This window comes from Petaurus breviceps, unplaced genomic scaffold (genome assembly GCF_028583685.1).
Source record: "Petaurus breviceps papuanus isolate PSGF00001 unplaced genomic scaffold, PetGlider_PUasm1.0 186, whole genome shotgun sequence".
NCBI classification, from domain to species: Eukaryota; Metazoa; Chordata; class Mammalia; order Diprotodontia; family Petauridae; genus Petaurus; species Petaurus breviceps.
Genome location: NW_027185798.1, coordinates 9,544,565 through 9,564,078, shown reverse-complemented (window position 1 = coordinate 9,564,078; position 19,514 = coordinate 9,544,565). Strand labels below are relative to the sequence as shown.

Sequence of the window (19,514 nt, the reverse complement as noted above, 5' to 3'; positions counted from 1 at the left end):
TTTTTGCCACAAGATACTTCTGACTTTCTAACCAGCCTAAGGTTTTTTTAAAAGTTTAAGTAACTTTTGCTCCTGTTCATAAAATCATAAAAAGAAAAATTACCAACCAATCTTGGTGCACCACCTACATACAACTCAATACATTTCATATACCTAATTAGAGATTCCTCTTTGAAGCTTCTGCAGAACCTATGAACTTAGGCTGACTACACATTCTCACTAAGGCAGGATCACCGAATTACTTTAACTATTTCTCCACCACAACAATGATATTTGTGACCCAGCATCAACCTTTTTTACTTCAAACATAAAAACTGCTTAAAAAAAAAAAATTATAGCGAGTCAATACCAAGCAAAACACGGCTAGCACCAAGTCTGAAAGATGGCGCCCATGCAGGCTTTCCTGGGTTTCTAGGTAATCAGAGAGCGGACATTCTCTCCCCCTGCTATACAGGATTACTGAAGAAAGGTAAATTTACAGGCACTTGCCAAATTCTCAGCCAAACCCTTTCCAGAGCATCCTGGTCAACCCCAAGGTTAACCCTGTGCCTTTTACTCAGATATTTATCCCACCTCTTGCAATACCTTGCACAAACAAAAATACTCTTCCCTGATTTTTTTTTTGGGGGGGGGGGGGAATACTCCCATTGCATTTGTAAGCCCTGAAATCAGACAAGATAAAGAATAGTAGCAACCTCTAAAGGCCTTGAAAGTACTGAGGCCTCTTTAAGTCTCCAAATTTCTCTGAAATAAAGTTACCTTTTCTTCTCCTCCCAGAATTGATAATTTTTTTTAAAAGTCCTCCTTATTGTCTATTTTTGTAACTATTAACACTGAAATGTTCTCTTCTGTTCCTTTTTAGCCCACATTCCAGCTACATCACTGATTAAATCTGACTCCTGCAGGCTAGCCTCCATTTATATAACTGCAACTGTGGGAAACTCCAAACTGAGCAGAATAGCCTGTGTCTGAGATCGTGAACAGAAGTAACATATCTGAATACCCAAGTGCGGACAATACATGCACAACAATTAATAATATGCAACCTAGTACCAGCTGAGCTCATAAACTCCAAAATAAATTAATAAGTAACTAACTTCAGTAGTTGCATCAACTTTTAATAATCTTATCAGTTCAACAAGCATTTTACTAAGGCCAGGCACAAGGGGTGCAACAAAAAGGCTCATTCCCAGCCTCAGAGAATTGCACTCTTGTATCCACAAAAGTTATTCATGGACATAGTTATTAGATGGACACAAACAATCCAAACACTTAGAAATGTTAATTACCACAGACAAGTCATTCCAGGGATCATTCCAGAAACACAAACAGCTTAACATAAAGCCAAGTGGGAAATCTTGGGCAGAAAAAACAAGTCCAAGTCATCTGATAATACAACACTCTTTTTAAAGAAAATAACAAATCTCTGGCTTTCTCCCAAGAAACTAGGATCAATGAATGTGCTGAGATAAACAAAATTTAGACTAATTTCTAACTGATTCCTTCCTAATTTATATAAGGGGAAAGTAAAATAAAATAAAAGTGGGCTTTGAAACGATTTCTCTGTAGCTTAGATTTGCAGATGATCTAGGCACAACTGCAGATGAAAGGGCTGGGAAAAGGTTAAAGCAAATCTTTGAGCCAAGCTACAAAGTAACTTTGAGGAGAAAAAAACCATCCCAACCTTGGTAACCTGATCGCTAAGAAAATGCATTAAATTTTAACCCGCAAACCACTACAGCAAGCTGACTCAAAGACTCAAAAGTCTCTTGGGCTTTGCCTCATAAACCCCAAGTTAAACAGGAATCCTCACTATGCCTCTCGCCTGAGTCCTTTCTCTTGCCTGAAGATTGTTAGGATGAAAGTAACTAGTCTGCCCACCCAACTTTTCCTATTTCACTGGCAGCCACCAGCAGGGCTCACAACCACATCAGCAGAAGGACAGAGGGCTGGCCGTGCTCCTCCAAGGCACATGGGATAGGAGGGCATTACCTTGAACGTTGTATTGGTAGTAGTCAGGGTCTTCAGATTCCTCTTTCACTGTAACAGCTGCCATTTCCAACGAAATGCCTTTAAAAACAAAACCAAAAACATCACCAATTTTCAGACCAGATCCCTTGATAAGGAGAAATCCTACTTTCTCACAGGATCAGAGGTGTGTGCTGGTAACCAGTTTGGATTTACTTGCTATTAATAAGCTACCATCTTATATTCTTCCGTTTTGTTTTAAAGGAAACAAAAAAGGGAATGAATTTAATTAGCCACTTATTAAATCAAAAGGAAAAATCTAATAAAGCTGGTCAAACTACATAAAGCCTACTAAAGGAAGAGCTGTCCTTGGGGTGGTCTAAACTTCTTCCTATATACCCGGATCTTAACCCTCTAGAAGTTTCCAGTCTTTGGCACCACCCTGTGATGTCAGGGAAGATAACCAATGAGGCCCTCTATTCCTCCCCACAAAATGATCGACCATCCCTAAGTCCCACCACCACCCTCTCTGCAAAGCTGGGTGTGACCCTGGATGCCTCTCCCAAGCTTCCTTTTCTAAGGCCTGAAGACTTCTGGTAACCAAGCCTCCCAGTATGGAAATGTCAATCTTGGCTGACCCCCAGTCCCACATCTTTGTCCCCCCTACCCCAAAGTTTCCCTGGAACCCACTGGGTGTTGAGAGTTCAGCCACAGTCTCCTCTCAATTGATCACATCCAAGTGCCTGTGGCTTTCATAACTGGTGGATTCATCTTAATTCTTCTATGAAATCCCAGCAATGGGCCCCCCAAATTAGTGCCAGGAAGTGTTAAGTTTTTGATCTCATGGACAAGGCCTGAGTCTTCTCTTTCTCAAAACCCTTACTCTTGGGTCTCTCATTCATTTTCTTTCTCTGTGCCCTTTCTCATCTTTTTAGGACTTTTATCTTTCAACTTCGATGTATGGTACTTCCCAGAGAAACTTAAATGTGGAGGTGGAGGCCGAAAGATAGGGGTTCAAAGGCCTAGAGTTTTCTGGGGAAGCCCTGTTGCCCTCTCAGCATTTCAAGGTCTATAGACCCCATATTCTCTGGAAAGGACCCCTGAAAGGGGGTTAGCGTTCTGAGAGGGGGAGGGGAGGAGAGGTCCAATTAGTTCCTTCCTGTAATCAGAAGGTCATTCCCTGCCTCAGTCCCTTCCCTCAGACCCCATCGCCTCCAGGATAGTATGGATCAATCTCCGCCCAAGGGGCACCACTCCAACACAACCTTCCAGCCCTGCTTCCACCCAACCCCAAGGGGCAGAATTCCCAAGTAACAAACTGCTTGAGGGTAGTGATGGCCAAAAACTAAGCATTCCCAACAACCAAGGGCCACAGCGATCCAGCCCATGCGGCTAAAGATCCTCTCATATTGCCTGGGGGACCAGACAAAAAAATCCCAAGAGTCACTAAAGGAATTGGAGGGCCGGAAGGCCAGGGTTGCCAGAAAATTAACATCATTTTTAAAACTAGTAAATACCCCAGCTTTGCATTAAATTTGTGTAAGACCAGGAACCCTGCAGTCCTCCAGAAAACCAACAAGTCAAGGGGTGAGCTCCCATGGCCAGTCACTGCTGGAAGGCTCTCTGGCACTTGGAGGCCCTCAGAGACCCTTCTACTGCTCCCCCTTTCCACTGGGATGGCTGCAAGACTGAGTTACAGATGTGAGGGGGCACAAAAACCATCTCCCTCAAAAGGCCTTCTCCCAATTTTAAAGCCAAATTAAGGACTCACCATACCCCTGAAAGCAATCTTGAATGGTGGAGAATTGGAGTTCACTGTCATTTATTTCCTGACCTCTATTTACTATTCAATGTTAAGTTGAATTTTCCAGGTCCTGGGACAGCCTGATCTAAAACTTCATCTCTTCCCTAACCACACCCTTGGCTTCTGGATCTTCAAGGCCTCAGAAATCCAGACTAGAAATTTCTCAATTCCTGGCACCTACCTGCCTGTAACTTTGGAGGGAAAATGTTTCCCTTTGAAAGGTCTCAACTTCCCAGATGTCATGAGAGAAGATGGAAACAGAAAATCCTAACGAGAGCTCTGGGTCATGGTCTGCATAAAGACCAGCATGGTGGAAGCTCTATGGAAATAGTCCAATTTGCTTTGGAGGTGTCCAGCAGGTGGCCTAGTGGGGGTGTTGGTGGACTTCCCAGCCTGTCTCTGCCTCCCCAGGGGATACTTGTCAGGAGTCCTTTGGGTTCCTGGAACTTTCTGGATCTTCAAAGGAGGAGTATATAGGGCATTTTATTTGTCAGGGTGCTTAGGTGTTTAGAGTGGACCAGGTCTATGGGTTCCTAACATCAGAAGCCATGTTAAAATGGAGTAAGATAACAGCTATGAAGGTAACACAAACGTAATGATAAATTATAATAATTTATAATATAGATTTTATTTTTATAAATTTGTTTATTATATATAATAATATATTATAAATTTATAATAATCTAATAATTTAAAATAATAATAAAAATTAAATATTTAAGGGAGAATTCTTAGACAGGAATTATCTATTTTAAAATGTGGTAGAAATTATTAAAAGAAACCATGACAATAATCTTGATTCCCAGCCAGTGAGTGAGAAAACACCAAGAGCTTTAACATTTAAGTCAGGATATTTAGTAAAGAAATCTCTCCTACTTTTCAATGTCTTAAGTAATTGTCTTAATTTTGCAATAATCTACAAGGTTAAAATAAAATGATGGGTAGAGGGGGAGGGGCTGTGGTTTTGGGACATTATATTAATATTCACACACAAGAATATTATAGAGCTGACTTCTAAAATACTTAGATGCTACTGCTGAATTATCTGATTCCTGTAAATCAAACAACAATCATTTATTACCAAGCACCTACTGTGTACAGGGACTGCATTGTTTCTCCCAGAAACTTTTATTTAGTATTCAATGATATTGAAATAAACTCAGTTTGTTCACCAGAGAATGCTGTTTCAAAGGTGTACAAAGATGCATTTGAATATATTGTTTATATCCTTTTAATTGATTTATTTGGCAGAACTTCTGCTCTCAAAAGAGCCCCAATGAGGAAGACAAAACCGACCAACAGCAAGAGCAGGCAGAAGCACAAACAGCAGGAGCTCCAACTGCAGGCTAAGACAGTCAATCACAGAGAAACTAGTCAGAGTATGGAGGCTGGTGTGGCTATACTTTTTTTCTTTGGGAGGGTTTGGGGGGACATACAGGAAGAGGCTAGGCAGATGGCAGGAGGCGGAGGACGTGGAGAAAAACGGGCTAGGATGGAGGTGAGAAACTAACACATGTCGTTTTGTAGTGTGGGAAGGACACTGGATTAACCCAGGTAAAATGAACATGCACTTGCACTGAAATCCTGACAGGAAGACAATGGTCCTGTCCCCAAAAAGTTATGCAGGCAGCAGTGGTGGGGTCCACCCTTAGGCAAAATGGGGGTGCAAAAGGAGAGGGAATCCAAACAGAGCTCAATCTGCCCAGATGGCTTCTCCCAGGAAGAGCAAACAGAGGAGAGATGTCAGCTTTTGGGGCCAAGCTTGGCTCTGGGCCTGCAGAAATTTATGCGGAGTTGTCCTAACAGGAAGAATGTCCTGAAATTTTCTGTTTTGAGGCGCTTCAGTGAAACCACACAAACATAAACTTGCAACCCCCAATACCTGCTTTATTTTAAGAACTGCACTGAACTGAACCATTCCCAGAAGTATCATGACATGATGAAATTTTGCCATTTTAAAAAGGTTTTTAGTAGTCATGAAACTAATGACAACATAAGAAATTAAATGACATTAATTGAAATTTTTTCATAAAATCAAGGAAAAATAATCAATTAAATGAGCTCTACCTTTTGGGAAAAAATAGGATTACATTTTTACTTTGGCAGCTATGTGAGTGACCTGGGGACAAGGTAATTGTCCTCCCGCAAGGAGGGGTCAGCAACTATCTATAGTCATTGCAGAACAACATTTATTTGCTTCTTCACCAAAGTAAACCAAAGGCTAAATAGGAGGCTGAAGGGCAGAAGGTGATGCAGTAATAGTGTGCCAGGCCTAGAGCCAGGAAGGCCTAAATTAAAATGTAGCCTCAGACACATCCTAGCTGTGTGACCCTGGGCAAGTCACTTCACCCTGTTTACCTCAGTTTCCTCATGAGTAAAATGAGCTAGAGAAGGAAATGGCCAACCACTCTAGCACCTCTGCCAAGAAAACACCAAATGGGGGCACAAAGAGTTGGAAAGGAGTGAAAATGACGGAACAATAACAAAACACAATTTGAATGGGTTTTGGAAAAAGCTAAAGGATCAGAATGTTAAAGTTAATAAAGACACAAGCTAAACAAAGGCAAAATGGCCCCTCAAACATGCAAGCTTGTATTCTGTTCATTTTTTTTCAAAATGTTTTGGTTCTTTTATGCTCCTAAGTCCTTCACAAGGAAGACCCTTTGCTGGATTTACAATTTAATCAGCAGAGAAGCCCTTACCTCTCTGCAAACCAGCAGGCCTGAGCATGTCATTCTACAGGGTTTTCCCAAAGCCAGAAAGAGCCACAAGGCCTCGTTCTACAAGTGCAGATGGTACCAGGGAGTGGTGGCCATGCACCTAAAACTAACCCTGCTCCCCGGGGGCTAGTGCTTGTCTGCAAGCTGATAGTAAGTCTTTAATGTAGGTCTGGGTATGTCTACTGAGAAGACAGCAGGCTGAGACCTGCAATCTGTCCTCTTAATTCTTCACATACCCTAGGATTCATATCCATCAACAAAGAACAATGAAAGCTTAAACAAGATTGAGACTGTAGAGTCTTAGACTATAGAAAGCCCAGCCCCACTTTCCCAGTGTCCTTCAGCCTCACCTCCTTCTTCAGCCCCAGAAGACAATCACAGTGCACTGGAGGCATGGCCAGATATTCAGCCTAATGAAACACCTGTGACCCGCAAGTCATTCCAGACATGAAGCCTTTGCCTGCATTTTTAGTGCTCTAGTTTCTATGGAGTTCACAAGATTATAGGATTCAGAGATGGCAAGGGCTGATGGCCTCCAGCTCAGGGCTTCTTTAAACTTTTTTAAAGTCACGAACCCTTGGGCAATCTGGTGAAATTAATGGAAGCCTTCTCAGAATGAAGTTTTTAAATGCACAAACAAAATATGTAGGATTGCAAACAAAGTCAGTTATATCAAAATATAGTTATTAAAATATTTTAAAAGACTGAAGTTGACAAGATCCGATGTCAAAGACTCCCAAATCCCTCATTCTGCGGGTAAGGATGCCAAGGACCTACAAGTTAAATGCCTTTCCAAGGTCACCCAGCAGCAGAGCTGAGATCTGAGCTCTGCGTTCTAGACCTCAACGCGAGGAGGTAGGAGCACAGCACCCAAACGGAACCCTGTGGTGATTTTTACCCATCTTCCAGAAGACTAGGAAAACACAATAGACTTCCTCTAGCAATGCAGGTCTTTCCACTGCCATGGTATTTCTTTGTCGTCTATGATTCTGACGTCAGAAGGCTCTTCACTTTGTTTGTGTCATGATCCCCTTAGCAGCCCATGGACTCTTCAGAAAAATGTTTTCAAACACTTGAAAGAAATGCTTAATTTCAGTTAAAAAATAATAAAAATGACAATGTGACTTGTTACCAAGTTCACAAACCATGGACTCCAAGCAGAAGGCCCTGGCCTTAGGAGGAGATTTTATACCTCCTGTCCCTTTCACTACTTGTGAATGTGAAGATGTGGCCCCACCCCACCCCCAATACTTCCACCCATTTTGGAGCTGTTTCTAAAGACCCGTCTACAGTAGGGAGGGTCAAGGTCCTTCCTCGTTGTATGGTTTTCTAAGTGTCAACCATGATCTTTTCTTCTTTTTTGGAGAATCTTGGCCTCTGACAGACCTTCAAAACTGATCCTGGAGTGTCTTCTGGGAACTTTTGTCACCCATGAAGAATATATATATATAGTGTTGTCAACACAAGCTGGTCCATCTGGCATCTGCTTGTTCCTATGCTCCAGGTCTTCACCACAAATGCCCTTGGGATACTCTGGCACAGATGGACCTCACCCTCACAGGTCCCTGCTGGTTCTTCTTCGTCCTGTGTGTTTTGCCAATGAGTCTGTACTTGGAGAGCAGCAGGGTTATCTGGGTGGCTGGCCTAGGTGTGGTTTTGTAGGGCTATATGTCCTTCAGAAATGCTGACTGTCATTGTCACCTCATTTCTCCACTGTCCATTTTTCAGAGTCAGCAACTTAACATAGCAGGTCTGGTTGGAGACAGATCACAGAATCTCAGAGCTGAAGGAACTAAAGAGAACATCTCTTCCAAATCAAGTCTGACCAAGAATCCGCTCAATAACATCCACCTCTGCAAAGTGTGAGGTCACTTAAGTTCTGTTCAGAAACCTCCAGGGAGAGGAAACCGCCTCCCCCCAAGAGAGTACGTTCCACCCGGGATCACTCCTCCTGTCAAACTAAGCCCTGCCTCTCTCCTGTAACTGCCATGCCTCTTCTGCCTTCTCGTGTCCATCTGCTGCCTGGCTTGACAGCTGGTCTGACCTCTGCACCCCCAGCCCTGTGGCCTGCAGGCAGATTCGGCAGGAAGCGCCCAGTGCAGGGGAGCCGCCTCTCCTCTTCCAAGAACCTCGGCCTCACTCTCGGGGGTGTCACCAGACCACAGGCTGAATGTCAGAATGGTCCTTAGAGAAACTCTGGCCCAAGGATCAGCAAACTACCCTTCTCAAAGTGTAAAACCCCTTCTCAGCTCTCAGCAGTCTGCCGCTGGCCCTCACCAGCTCCTGCTCGAATCTAAATCCTTCAATTCATAGGGGAGTAAACTTGTGCAGAAAGGGGAAGCAAATTAGCTTTTAAGGGCAGAACTGGAGATCCAAATCAGTCCTGTGCCTAATTCCAGTTCAAAACATTTGATAAAGTCTCCCACACTATTCTATTAGAAAAGCTAGAGAAATAAATTATAAAAGAGGGCAATGATATGGACCTGAAACCGTTTGAATGGTCAAAGAGCAAGCTTAATAGGGTCCATGTTGACTCAGCAGGGCCTCTCCAATGAAAAGTCCCAGGAGTCTGTGCTTGGTCTTCAACTATCTAACCTTTTACCAATGAACTGGATAAAGGAACAGAAAATGTGCTCAACAAATCCAACAATGACAAAGGCCTGGAAAGGTGAGCTATAACACTAAACGGCAGGCAGGTTTCCAAAAGGTCTCAAAGAGTTCCAACATGAAGTTGAATGGAAGATGATGAGTTATGGGGATGAATGTCAAGTTTTTCATGTTGATCTGAAGAGCAAACTTCTTAAGTACAACATGGAGGAAGCCTGGTGGCTCCAAGGTCAGTAGGCCCAGAAAGCTAATGGGACACTGACTGAGACTGCATTCAGTGAGCTGGAACTGTCAGGAAGGAGGAGGCAGCGAGTAATCTCAGTGCCCTTGGCACTGGTCCTGCCAAAGCATGACAATGATTGTGCCCAATTCTGAGCAGCGCACTTCAGGAAGGATACCTCCAAAGGGCAATGAGCATGTGGAAAGTCTGTCTCTGGTTTATCCCACTTGGGGATCAGTAGAAGAAATTGAGGATAATGGAACTAGAAAAGACTTGGGAAGAAAGCATGCCTGTCTTCAAGTATCACTACACGGAGGAGAAATTATCTTAGCTCTCTTTGGCCCCAGAAAGGAGAACCAAAGGCAGCAGGAAATAATGTAGAAATCACTAAGCTTATTACAAGTAGGAAGACCAGCATGCAAATCCCTTCAGATTACTCTGTGACCCTGGACGAGTCACTTACCCTCAGAGGGCCTCCATTTTGTTATCTATAAAATGAGGCAGTTGAACTAAAGGCCTTTAAGGTCCTGCCTGGCTTTAAAGCCCCAGTCCAATAGCCTAGGAGCAACAGGCCACAGAACATCTAGGCTTGATGCAACTGAGCCTGCAGAAGAATAAATTTCCTGGCAGCTCCAGATACCTAGAAGTAAGATGACCTGCCTCAGAGAGTACTGTTTCCCTCACCAGAGATCTTCAAGCCAAGGTCGACTGACCATTTGCTGGCTATATTACAACGGGCATTCTTTTTTAGGTAACGATAAAACCAGGTAGCCATGGAGGTCTCTGGCTACTTAGAAATTCTGAGACTGCGTTTCCAGCCACACCCTTATCTTTTTCTTTAAAAAAAGTATGGCCGGGTAGGAACAGGCTACCCTACTAGGCCAGTAAGGACATGAATTAGCAATTCATTTGAAAAATTATGAAAGAGGCAGGCATGCCAGCTTCTGTGGGTACTCACCAGAAAAGACCACAATGGACAGCACAGAGACAAGTGGCAAAAGCAGTTTCCAAGAAGAGCAGGGCACAGGGTGAGGGGGAAGGAGAGGCAGAGAGCATCCTGCACAGAGCGATGGCTCAGAGGTGGGAACTCTCAGCAGCACGGACCCAGGGGAGACAGAAGATGGCAGGAACCAGAAGTGTGAGGTCTCGTTTTTAGAGGGCTTTGGGGGTAACAGATCAATGGCTATCTCGGCCACCTTGGGTTTTAATTCGTTAACATATCCAAATATCTCAAAGTGACCACTAAAACTTCAAAGTTACCAGTTCCTTTTGGATGTCCTGTTGATCTGTCTGGAAGGGTGGAAGTCTGGATCGTGTCTGGAATTTACACATCACAGGATCAGCATCCTGAGAGCAGACCTAGATGGTTCTCCCCGATTTGGCACATTATTACCTATTTGTGAATTCTGGTTAACATATGAGATGATTGGTAAATTACACTCCTTTGATCTTTGGGATAGTCTATCCATGACTTTGGGGTTTCCTTTGCAACCTTATTTCCTGCTAAAACTTACTGAATGGAAGCAAGCTGTGGTCTAAGGATAGAACAAGACACAACTTTAACCAGATGCTAGAATCAATCCAGGATCACTGATGAGGCAGCTGGTGTCAAAGTAGACAGAGGGACAGGTGTTTGTGATGCTGGACAAGTCTTAAACCTCCCTCAGCCACTGCTCCCACATCTCTAACAAAGAACCAACAGGCCCTACCTCCCAGGGCCGTTCAAATCAAATCCAAGCAGGTAATGTATGTAAAGCACTTGCCAATCTTAACCTCCATCAATGTGAGCTATGATTTCTTAATTTTAAAATGATGCTTCTGAATCTTACCTCTGACCTTCCAGGTACAATGCTATGACATTAGGTCAATTATCTGTTCTGATTATTTCATCCTTATGAAATGCTCCTACTCAATACCAAATGATTGCTTAAAACCATAGCACTTCCTCTGAGTGGAGGGAGATATGAAAGCATTTAGCTTTATAGTTTCACTTTTTAAAAATCCTAATTAATTATACATACCAGAATCTTCAGCAGGCTCCGTTTTCACTTTGATAGGACAACTAAAAGAAAAGAGATACAGTAAAAAAAAAAACAACTATATGCTTCCATGCCAAAACAACCAAGAGCAACATTGTTGGCACTTGAAGACTAGCTACTGAATTGGTCATAATGGTGCATGATGCCCAAGTCGAATTTGAAAATTAACTTATTGCATTTATTTGCTATGAAAGGGTAGCAATGTCATTTTCCCCAAATGTAATGTCAAAATCTGTATACATCTAAAGTACCTTTTTAATACTGTTATTAAAAAAAAAACCCACCACTTCCTATTGTTTACATTTTTAATAAATAACCCTTACCTTCCACCTGGGGATGATATTCTTGAGCGTTCTGAGTCAGTGACAGATACACGACCACCTGAAAGGGAAACAAAGGGGTTTACACCATTTTACTGCCATGAAGCAGATTCAAAATTTCTCAAAGCACCTGGTACTTATATTAAGACATATTAGGCATATTTTTAGATGAATGACAGAACCAAAAGTTAGGAGATGGAATTCTAACAATCCCTAACAACTTTTTGTATCACCTGGCTCTATATATCCCTGAATTCACAAGCTTTTCCTCTTCATGGCAGGGGGATTTCAAACAGAACCCAAGAAGTCCAAGAACATACACCTTACAAAGTCGTGAAGAGACAAATCAACTCGAAAACAGAGGAGTCTCATCAAGTGACAGATGCTAATCATTCCATGTGGCTGCTAATGTTCTAATAACAACAGATGTGACTTAAAGTAATGGGGAAACGGGAGAGTGGCCCCTCCCACCACAACCAGTTGGTCAAGCATGGCACAAGTGCATAAACCTTCCTCATCCATAAGACATCACTGTGCCAGCATAAAATGCCTTTTGTTGTAGTGAGGAACAAAAATGAGAGTTTATGTTCCCTCTCACAGGTGCCCTTCCTTACAGATTTCTTACTAGGCCTTTCCTAAGCTCCCTTATGACATCAGTTTAAAAGTAATCTGATCACCAATCTCCAGAGCTTCAGAACTGAGCAGAAAAAAGCTTACTTAAAATAATGCCCTGCAATCTCCAGAGTCCAAAGCTCTTCCACACATAATCTCCCATCCCCTCCCCTGCCCACATCTCTAAGAAGTGGGGGAGGGGCGTCAGCACTGCTTTGTCAGTGCAGACAGGGAGGGCCAGGCTCCCTGCCGGAGCACCCCAGGGCGGCAGAAGCTGCCAGGACAGGAGGCCTCAGGTTTCCTGCTCATGCAGCTTGTGCTCTTCCCACCACCTCCAAAAGCTTAAGGGTCCCCCAGCAACAGAGACTCACAAAGAGCTTCTTAAATCCAGAAACTAGAAACTGGATAAGGAAAGCATGGAGTTGATTTGGTGCTCGGATTGACAACCTCTTAGGAGTAAGGGACCACTTACCCAGCTGCTTCTTTGGCTCCAGGAAAGGTCTGCACAAAAATAAGTAAAAACCATCAGTCAACATTATTCATATGGTTAAATATAACTGGCTTATAAATTTAATATCATTACCAATGACAATAAACTGCAAGAAAGAACCAAGAAAGGACTCTAGAGGAGAGATCTGATCTCTCACAGGGTTGCCTCATGTCAATGGATCACTAAAGAAGAAAGCAAAGGGCACTGTTACCTCTTAATGATGAAAGAAATCCCTGCCTTATTCTCCAAAATCCACTTCAGAGTCGTGACATCATAGTTCTCTGGATGTTTGAAAGCCACCCCTTCAGGAAGGCCCTGCACCACAACAGCTGACTGGTCCCTTAGCATTTTCTCATATGGAACAGGTACCACTGTGGATTTGCCTAGGGCTTTACCTAGGGGGATAAAAAAGAACCAAGATCATAAAAACCTACCAGATTAATTCAAATATTTGCAAAATGTGTGGTAATGAACACCCAGAAATCATGAAAATGCCCCACATCCTGAAAAGAAAACTTAACGCCAGATCTTTCATTGTGAAACCTGCCTGGAGCTGAAGGTGAGTGGAACAGCTCTGATCTTCTCTTTTCCCAGTGGAGCAGTTCGGTCCTTGGCCACTTAAGCTAGGCTCTTGGGAAAAACTGGCACGCCAAAGCAGACACACTGCCAAGTGTTAGGTGGTTTTAGGCCAGTTTTCTCTTACACAAAAACTGTCAGTGAACACGCCCTATAGTTGAATAATTAACTTCCCAACAAGCTCCAGAGACTGGTCTGGACCTGGAATCCCATTTCCCAGAGGCAGGTTCAACATTGAGCACAGCCAACATGGGGATTTATACATACAACCCAATATAACTCTCCTCCAAACAACCAACCTAGGCTAGCTACTTGCCTGCCTTGTGGGGAGCTTCTTGTGCCATGTGACTGGCTTGGCCAAAGTCTGGATGCACAGTTTCATCCTTCAAGCAAACAACAGATACCTCTAAGAGGTGCTTTTGCTTAGCAACGTGAGACCTCAAATAGACAAGTATTGAAATGTTATTGCTTACTGACTAGAGAAGATGCAAATCTTCTATGATGGAATAGATAGCAAAATCCTTTCTTCCTTAAGACTGCTTAGTCCAGGACCTACAAATCAATGTCTTCAAATGTTTTTCTTTACAAAATTTACAGGATATGGGCAGCTAGTAGGTGGTGCAGTGAATAGAGCACCAGCCCTGGAGTCAGGAGGACCCGAGTTCAAATTTGGCCTCAGATAACTTAACACTTACTAGCTGTGTGACCTTGGGCAAGTTGCTTAACCCCAATTGCCCTCCAAAGAAAAAAAAAAAGCAAAGTTTACAGGATAAACTTAATGGTTAAAAACAGAAAACAACTTAAAACAGTTGCCTACTAAGTACTCAGTGCCACAGGCTTGCTGTGTTTGGAAGAACAGTGGAGCTGATTAAAAACACTCTATTCAGAAGGGCTACTTGGTGTGTACTTACCATAGCAAAAGCAGAAATAGTCCTCCACTGTTTTTCTGAGAGTTTCTATCTCGACAGCATCAACAGTCGTCCTATTTGGGTGGGACGTGGCCCTCATCTTGTGAAGCTCTGCAGCCTTTTCACCTTCGGCAACACCTGCAAATAAATATGAAGGATCAAAACCTCCTCATGCCTACACATTTTCACTGCAATTCAGTCAATATCATCTCAAATTGGGGAGAGTTGGGGGGGAGGAAGTGGGAAGGAAAAAAAAACTGATAACGATAATGGTAAACAAAAGTATAATTAAAAGATGGTGAAGAAGATCATGGCAGCAATAATCTTAAAATCCATAAACTGTAATAAACATTTAAAGAATACAGAGAAATATTATGAAGAACAGAGTTTGGTGATGGAAAAAGATACACAGAAAAGCTTTCCTCACAGGATCCATTGCAGGGTCCAACAGGCCTCCTCAAAAACTCTGGACCTGAATCAATCCTGACACAACGCAGCTTCAGGATAACGTGTACCTTCACCGACCCCTTACGGTCAAGATAATTTACAAGGAAATTAAAAATATACGAGCCAAAGAATTGCACTCAATAGTCCAATGAGAACTCATAATCTGGAGTATTTCTCTATGGAATCTAATTGCCAGTAAGTGGAAGAAACTATAAACACCAGCAAACAGACAAGGAATCAAATTTGCATATAAGAACAGCTCTCTTAATGCTTCTTTCTCAGTTCTAACGGGAATAACCACCCAGTAATAAAGAAAAATAATGTAAATACAGATACCAAGAGGAAAAAAAAAACCTATCTCTGGGTTCATATGGCAAATGACGCATAATGGCATCAACACGAAAACTTGATATACATAAACCATCAGGTCAAAGTATCTCCTAGTGATATCTAATGGTATCACAGGGTTACTATTGCTGACATTGTATGGCAATATGCTGTGATAGTAATGGCAATTAAAGATTCCCCTGTATTGGCTTGGTTTTCAAATTGATTGTATTAAAACCCAGAGTTTGTTAATCCCACCTGTGGGATGGGCTTGTTGATGTGAAAAGAAAGTCCTGAAGTGGGAGGAGCTGGTGATGTAGATTTGGAGAGACAAGAGAGAGGCGGAAGTTCTTTTTGGAAGCAGCACCTCGTGGAGAGAGAGAGACTAAGAGATTGCTGGTGGCCGCTTTGAATTGCCCTGGACTTTTGAGACCTGCCCCCTGAGCTGCCAAGGACTGAGGAGACATGGCTGTTTTGCTGGTACTTTGTCTGTCTGTTTTGATGTTATTTTGCCAGATTTGTCCACTGGTGAAAGACTGTCCTGTTGAAGAAGTCCTGGAACCTGGCATTTGGTTAAGAAGGCCTGAGACTGTCCTGCAGACAGAGAGTGAATACTGTCCACTGGTGAGGGACAGTACTGTTGTTGCAGGGGTCTGGAGACTGTCCGGCAGACAGAATGAATACTGTCCACTGGTGAAGGACAGTGCTGTTGTTGCAGGGGTCTGGGAGCCTTTCTGTTGGTTCAGAAGCCCTGAAGAAGGATTTTCTTGTTGTATGTTTACAGAAATCCTGGGAGAGGGCTTTGCTAATGTGTTCAGGGGTTCTAGGACTGTTCTACAGACAGAGGATAAATTCATGAAGGGACTGGCAATGTATCTTATGGCCTTGCTAAGCCTTGTCTCCCCAGGAACTAAGATTGCTGAGAACTTGCCTCGTGTCAAGATGAAGAAAAGACCTCCATTTGGGTATTAAGTGCTGTGTTTAAACTTGATGTAACTCTGGGGTAGATTCAATTGTGATCCTAGGGGTGGGGAACTTTTGACCTTATTGTGCTCTGTGATTGACAAATGAAGGTACTTTACCTATGTTTGGAAAATAATCTCCATTTGAGAAGAGGGGTTTTGTGGTGAACCAAAAGAAGGTATAGCCTAGGGGTGGAGTAGTATTTAGAACAGGGACTTTGTAATTGATTGAATGATTGGAAGATCCTGGGGTGGGGTAGGCCTTGGAGATTATTTAATCACACTTAGTAAATGCTGTATTTTGAATGATGTCATGTTTTGATCTTCTCTGTTCTGGGTTTGTTACTGAATAAAATAGAGAGCACCTATGCTGGTATTTTGAACCTGGGAAGTTGCCTTTCCTTGGCATTACATTACATATGCTACTCAGAATTCTTGTTAAATTCTGTAAAAAAAAGGATTATAGGGCTAGCTATCCAATTAGCCACAGACCTTAATGAGCTACTAATCTTAAATCATCAATTAGCTACTCTCTTTTATTATTTACCCAGACACACTGGATTCCCATCCCTGATAATGGAGAGAGATCCCATCTAGGTAGCAGAAATAGGTTGTTTTATATATTGGACACCCCCTATCACAAATTTTTTTGTTCCTTCGCTGGTTTCAATAGAATTCTCTATCAGTCAGTACTTGGTACAATGCTCTCCTTTTACAGGATTTACAAACTAAAGAGGGGGAAACTACAAAAACACAGCAGTTCTCAATATCCTATGGCATATTATAAAACTCAGGCTGGCCTTAGGAAAGCCACCTGTCATGCTAAGCTGGCATGTGGAGTTTGGAAGGAACACAAAGCACCAGATCACGGAGCCCCTTTCTTCAGACTCCTGCCACCAGGCTTTAGTCACTGGCCGCCCTAGTGCTCTCGGCAGAGCTGAAGGAGTCTTAAGCACGAATATGGAAACCCAATCTAGGAAGCACAAGAGATATTATACAAGCACTTACAGTATTTCACAAAATCCTTCTGGAAATCCTTCCTGGTGTTGACAAAAGCCCGTCCTCGCTCAGTGCCGACAACAAACACGTCTGTCTCGTAGACAGCAATGCAGGCTACTTCTGCCTTTGATTTGGCAAGTTCTTTACACTAAAAAACAAAAGCCTTAGATAAGAACCATGCAGACACACAGACAAACACATGTTATGATTAATGAATCGCAAACAACTAGATGACTTCCAATCCAATAGTAAGGAAAGTAATATGTTTAGTGACAAGCGGCTACTTCCCAGCTCATGCTTTCATGGCCTACAGAAGCAACTGACATCTTTTTGGATTGGGGCATCTTCACCACTTTTATTCCATATCCAAACAACTACTAGAACATTCATTTTTAAAAACTGAAGTAAATCATTTAAAAAGTAAATTTAACATATATGAAATTTTATTCTTTTGTGCAGAACTGGACAGGCCACTTTAGAGCTAACTGAGCCATGGCAAGGAAGCCCTGGATTCTCAAATGAAGGCAACAAGGCTTAAGGCATCCTAACAATCTAGACTTTAAATGTGCTCTCTACCAACAGGGGCTACGTGGTACTGATGCAGCCATACTCTCATTAAGTCCACATTCAGAAAAAAACAGCATTTGTTAGGTAGGTTCAATTAGGAGCAGAATCTGTGACCACTGACTGTCTCCCAGTACAAACCCAGGTACAGGTCAACGTGAAAGCTTGGCTTCAGAGGAATACTCTGCTTTAAGCACCCAAAGGAAGCAGCAGTTACAAGCCCCAGTCAAAGGTATTCAAAGGGCATCTGATTCAGTCTCTTCATCTTCTAAATGACTGATGTGAGAATAGTGATCTTGTTCTCACTTTGAGGACTGCTGAGGGAATGCAGGCACAGAACTAAAGGGGTGTTTTTTCCAAGGTCCTAGGATGAGGACAAGTTTACTCCAAGAAAGACCACCATCCCAGGCCTTAGGCCCCAAGGCTTGTAACACCTACAATGATTTTGTGAACAACTGTATTTTATAAAATGACCTTCATTTCTACATAATTGCCTAAGAGCCCTGTTTCAATTAAAGTAAACCACAAATAAGATTCACATTATATTGATAAAACAGAAAAAAGCAGCATTCTGAAGAAAATGCTGTTATGATTTCTTAAAAGCTTTTTTTGATCATTAAGCTTGAGAGATATATTAAGCTATAAACCTGGAAAAAGAAACCAGATGAATCAGAGAGTGTGGAACTGGACTGTTGTATAATATTTTAAAGCCATACAGCCTAAGGCCATTCATGTTAGTTTACCAACATATCACTACAAATGATTAAACCTGATTCTTCTTTATTCTGAATCAACTATTATTTGAGTCTGTAAGAAATCACAATCAGATTCTCACTATCCTATCATAATGTATGTGATACAGAAGTCAGGGAGGAAATGATAATGTTTCATCAACTTGTTAAAAACTTTAACTACACAATGTGATTGAGGAGTGGGTTATCTTTTTAAATGATCCTGAGAAATAATGCATAAATTTAACTATTAACAACATATAATTTAATCATGTTGAAAGAGATGATTTCAAACAAATCATGAAAAACTGGACAGATAAGAAATACCACCATACCATGGACAGATGAGAAATACCACCCTACTATGATATACAAAATTCACAGATTCTATGATGACTTTAAATACAAATTCAAAGTAAGTATAAAGGTGAACTAACCAATTAAAGTTTAGGAAAAACTTTCTCAATCATGGTAAAAATAAAATGTATACTAAATTCCACAAAGTAAATAAAAGTACATCTTCAAAAAAAAAAAAACCAAAAACCAACAATCCTCATTTGTTGCCAAGATCACTGCATCCTTTGGAAAAAGACAGGATTCCAATGATCCAGCAAAGAAACTCAAGTGGGCCATCAAGCAGTTGTACTACTGGATTTCACAAAAACCCAATCTAAGCCATGACCTAAGTGTCATGGGAGAGGATCACCCCAATACACATATACAGGTAACCAACAGTAGTTCCATCTTACCATCGACTCAAGGGCAGACATGAGGAACGTGACCACCATTCTGCTCTCTGAAGACTCCTCATCATCAACTGACACCGTAGACATTGCTACTTGTGCCATGATTCCTGAAATGGAAACAAAATGGGGAACTGAATAAGAACGTTTAACTATAATGGCAGAAGTAGGACCCATCTTAGAAACCATTCCATCCAACACCATCATTTTTACACATAAGAAAACTGAGGCACAAGGAGAAGACAAGCTTGCCCCAATGTCACACAAGGAAGCTTGCCCCAATGTCACACAAGGAAACTGTCCCAACTTGGGGAACCAGGAGGGAACTCTATGCATGTACAACGCTGCCTCTCAGTCTCAATCCAGGAAGCAATAACAATGTCTCAAGACCCGTTTTACTTTCCTTTTAAGGGGATAACCCACTCATTGCTCCCTACTGAAGGCTCAGTCATGATTTAGGGGTCACCCTGTTCCACA

The 19,514-nt window shown here is 42.1% G+C and overlaps 1 protein-coding gene across 20 annotated transcripts in view; it reads right to left on the bottom strand.

Annotated features, from left to right (window-relative positions):
* GTF2I (general transcription factor IIi) overlaps positions 1-19,514 on the bottom strand; it is an 89,773-nt gene that overhangs the window by 49,332 nt on the left and 20,927 nt on the right. For all 20 annotated transcript variants that reach the window (XM_069089513.1, XM_069089514.1, XM_069089521.1 and 17 more), the window contains exons 2-9: positions 19,044-19,147; positions 17,009-17,147; positions 14,268-14,402; positions 12,992-13,175; positions 12,763-12,791; positions 11,682-11,739; positions 11,341-11,381; positions 1,993-2,070 (exon numbers count right to left, since the gene is read on the bottom strand). In XM_069089513.1, coding sequence (XP_068945614.1) covers positions 1,993-2,070; positions 11,341-11,381; positions 11,682-11,739; positions 12,763-12,791; positions 12,992-13,175; positions 14,268-14,402; positions 17,009-17,147; positions 19,044-19,142 — 763 coding nt within the window. In that variant the 5' untranslated portion in view covers positions 19,143-19,147. The remainder of the gene's footprint in view (positions 1-1,992; positions 2,071-11,340; positions 11,382-11,681; positions 11,740-12,762; positions 12,792-12,991; positions 13,176-14,267; positions 14,403-17,008; positions 17,148-19,043; positions 19,148-19,514) is intronic.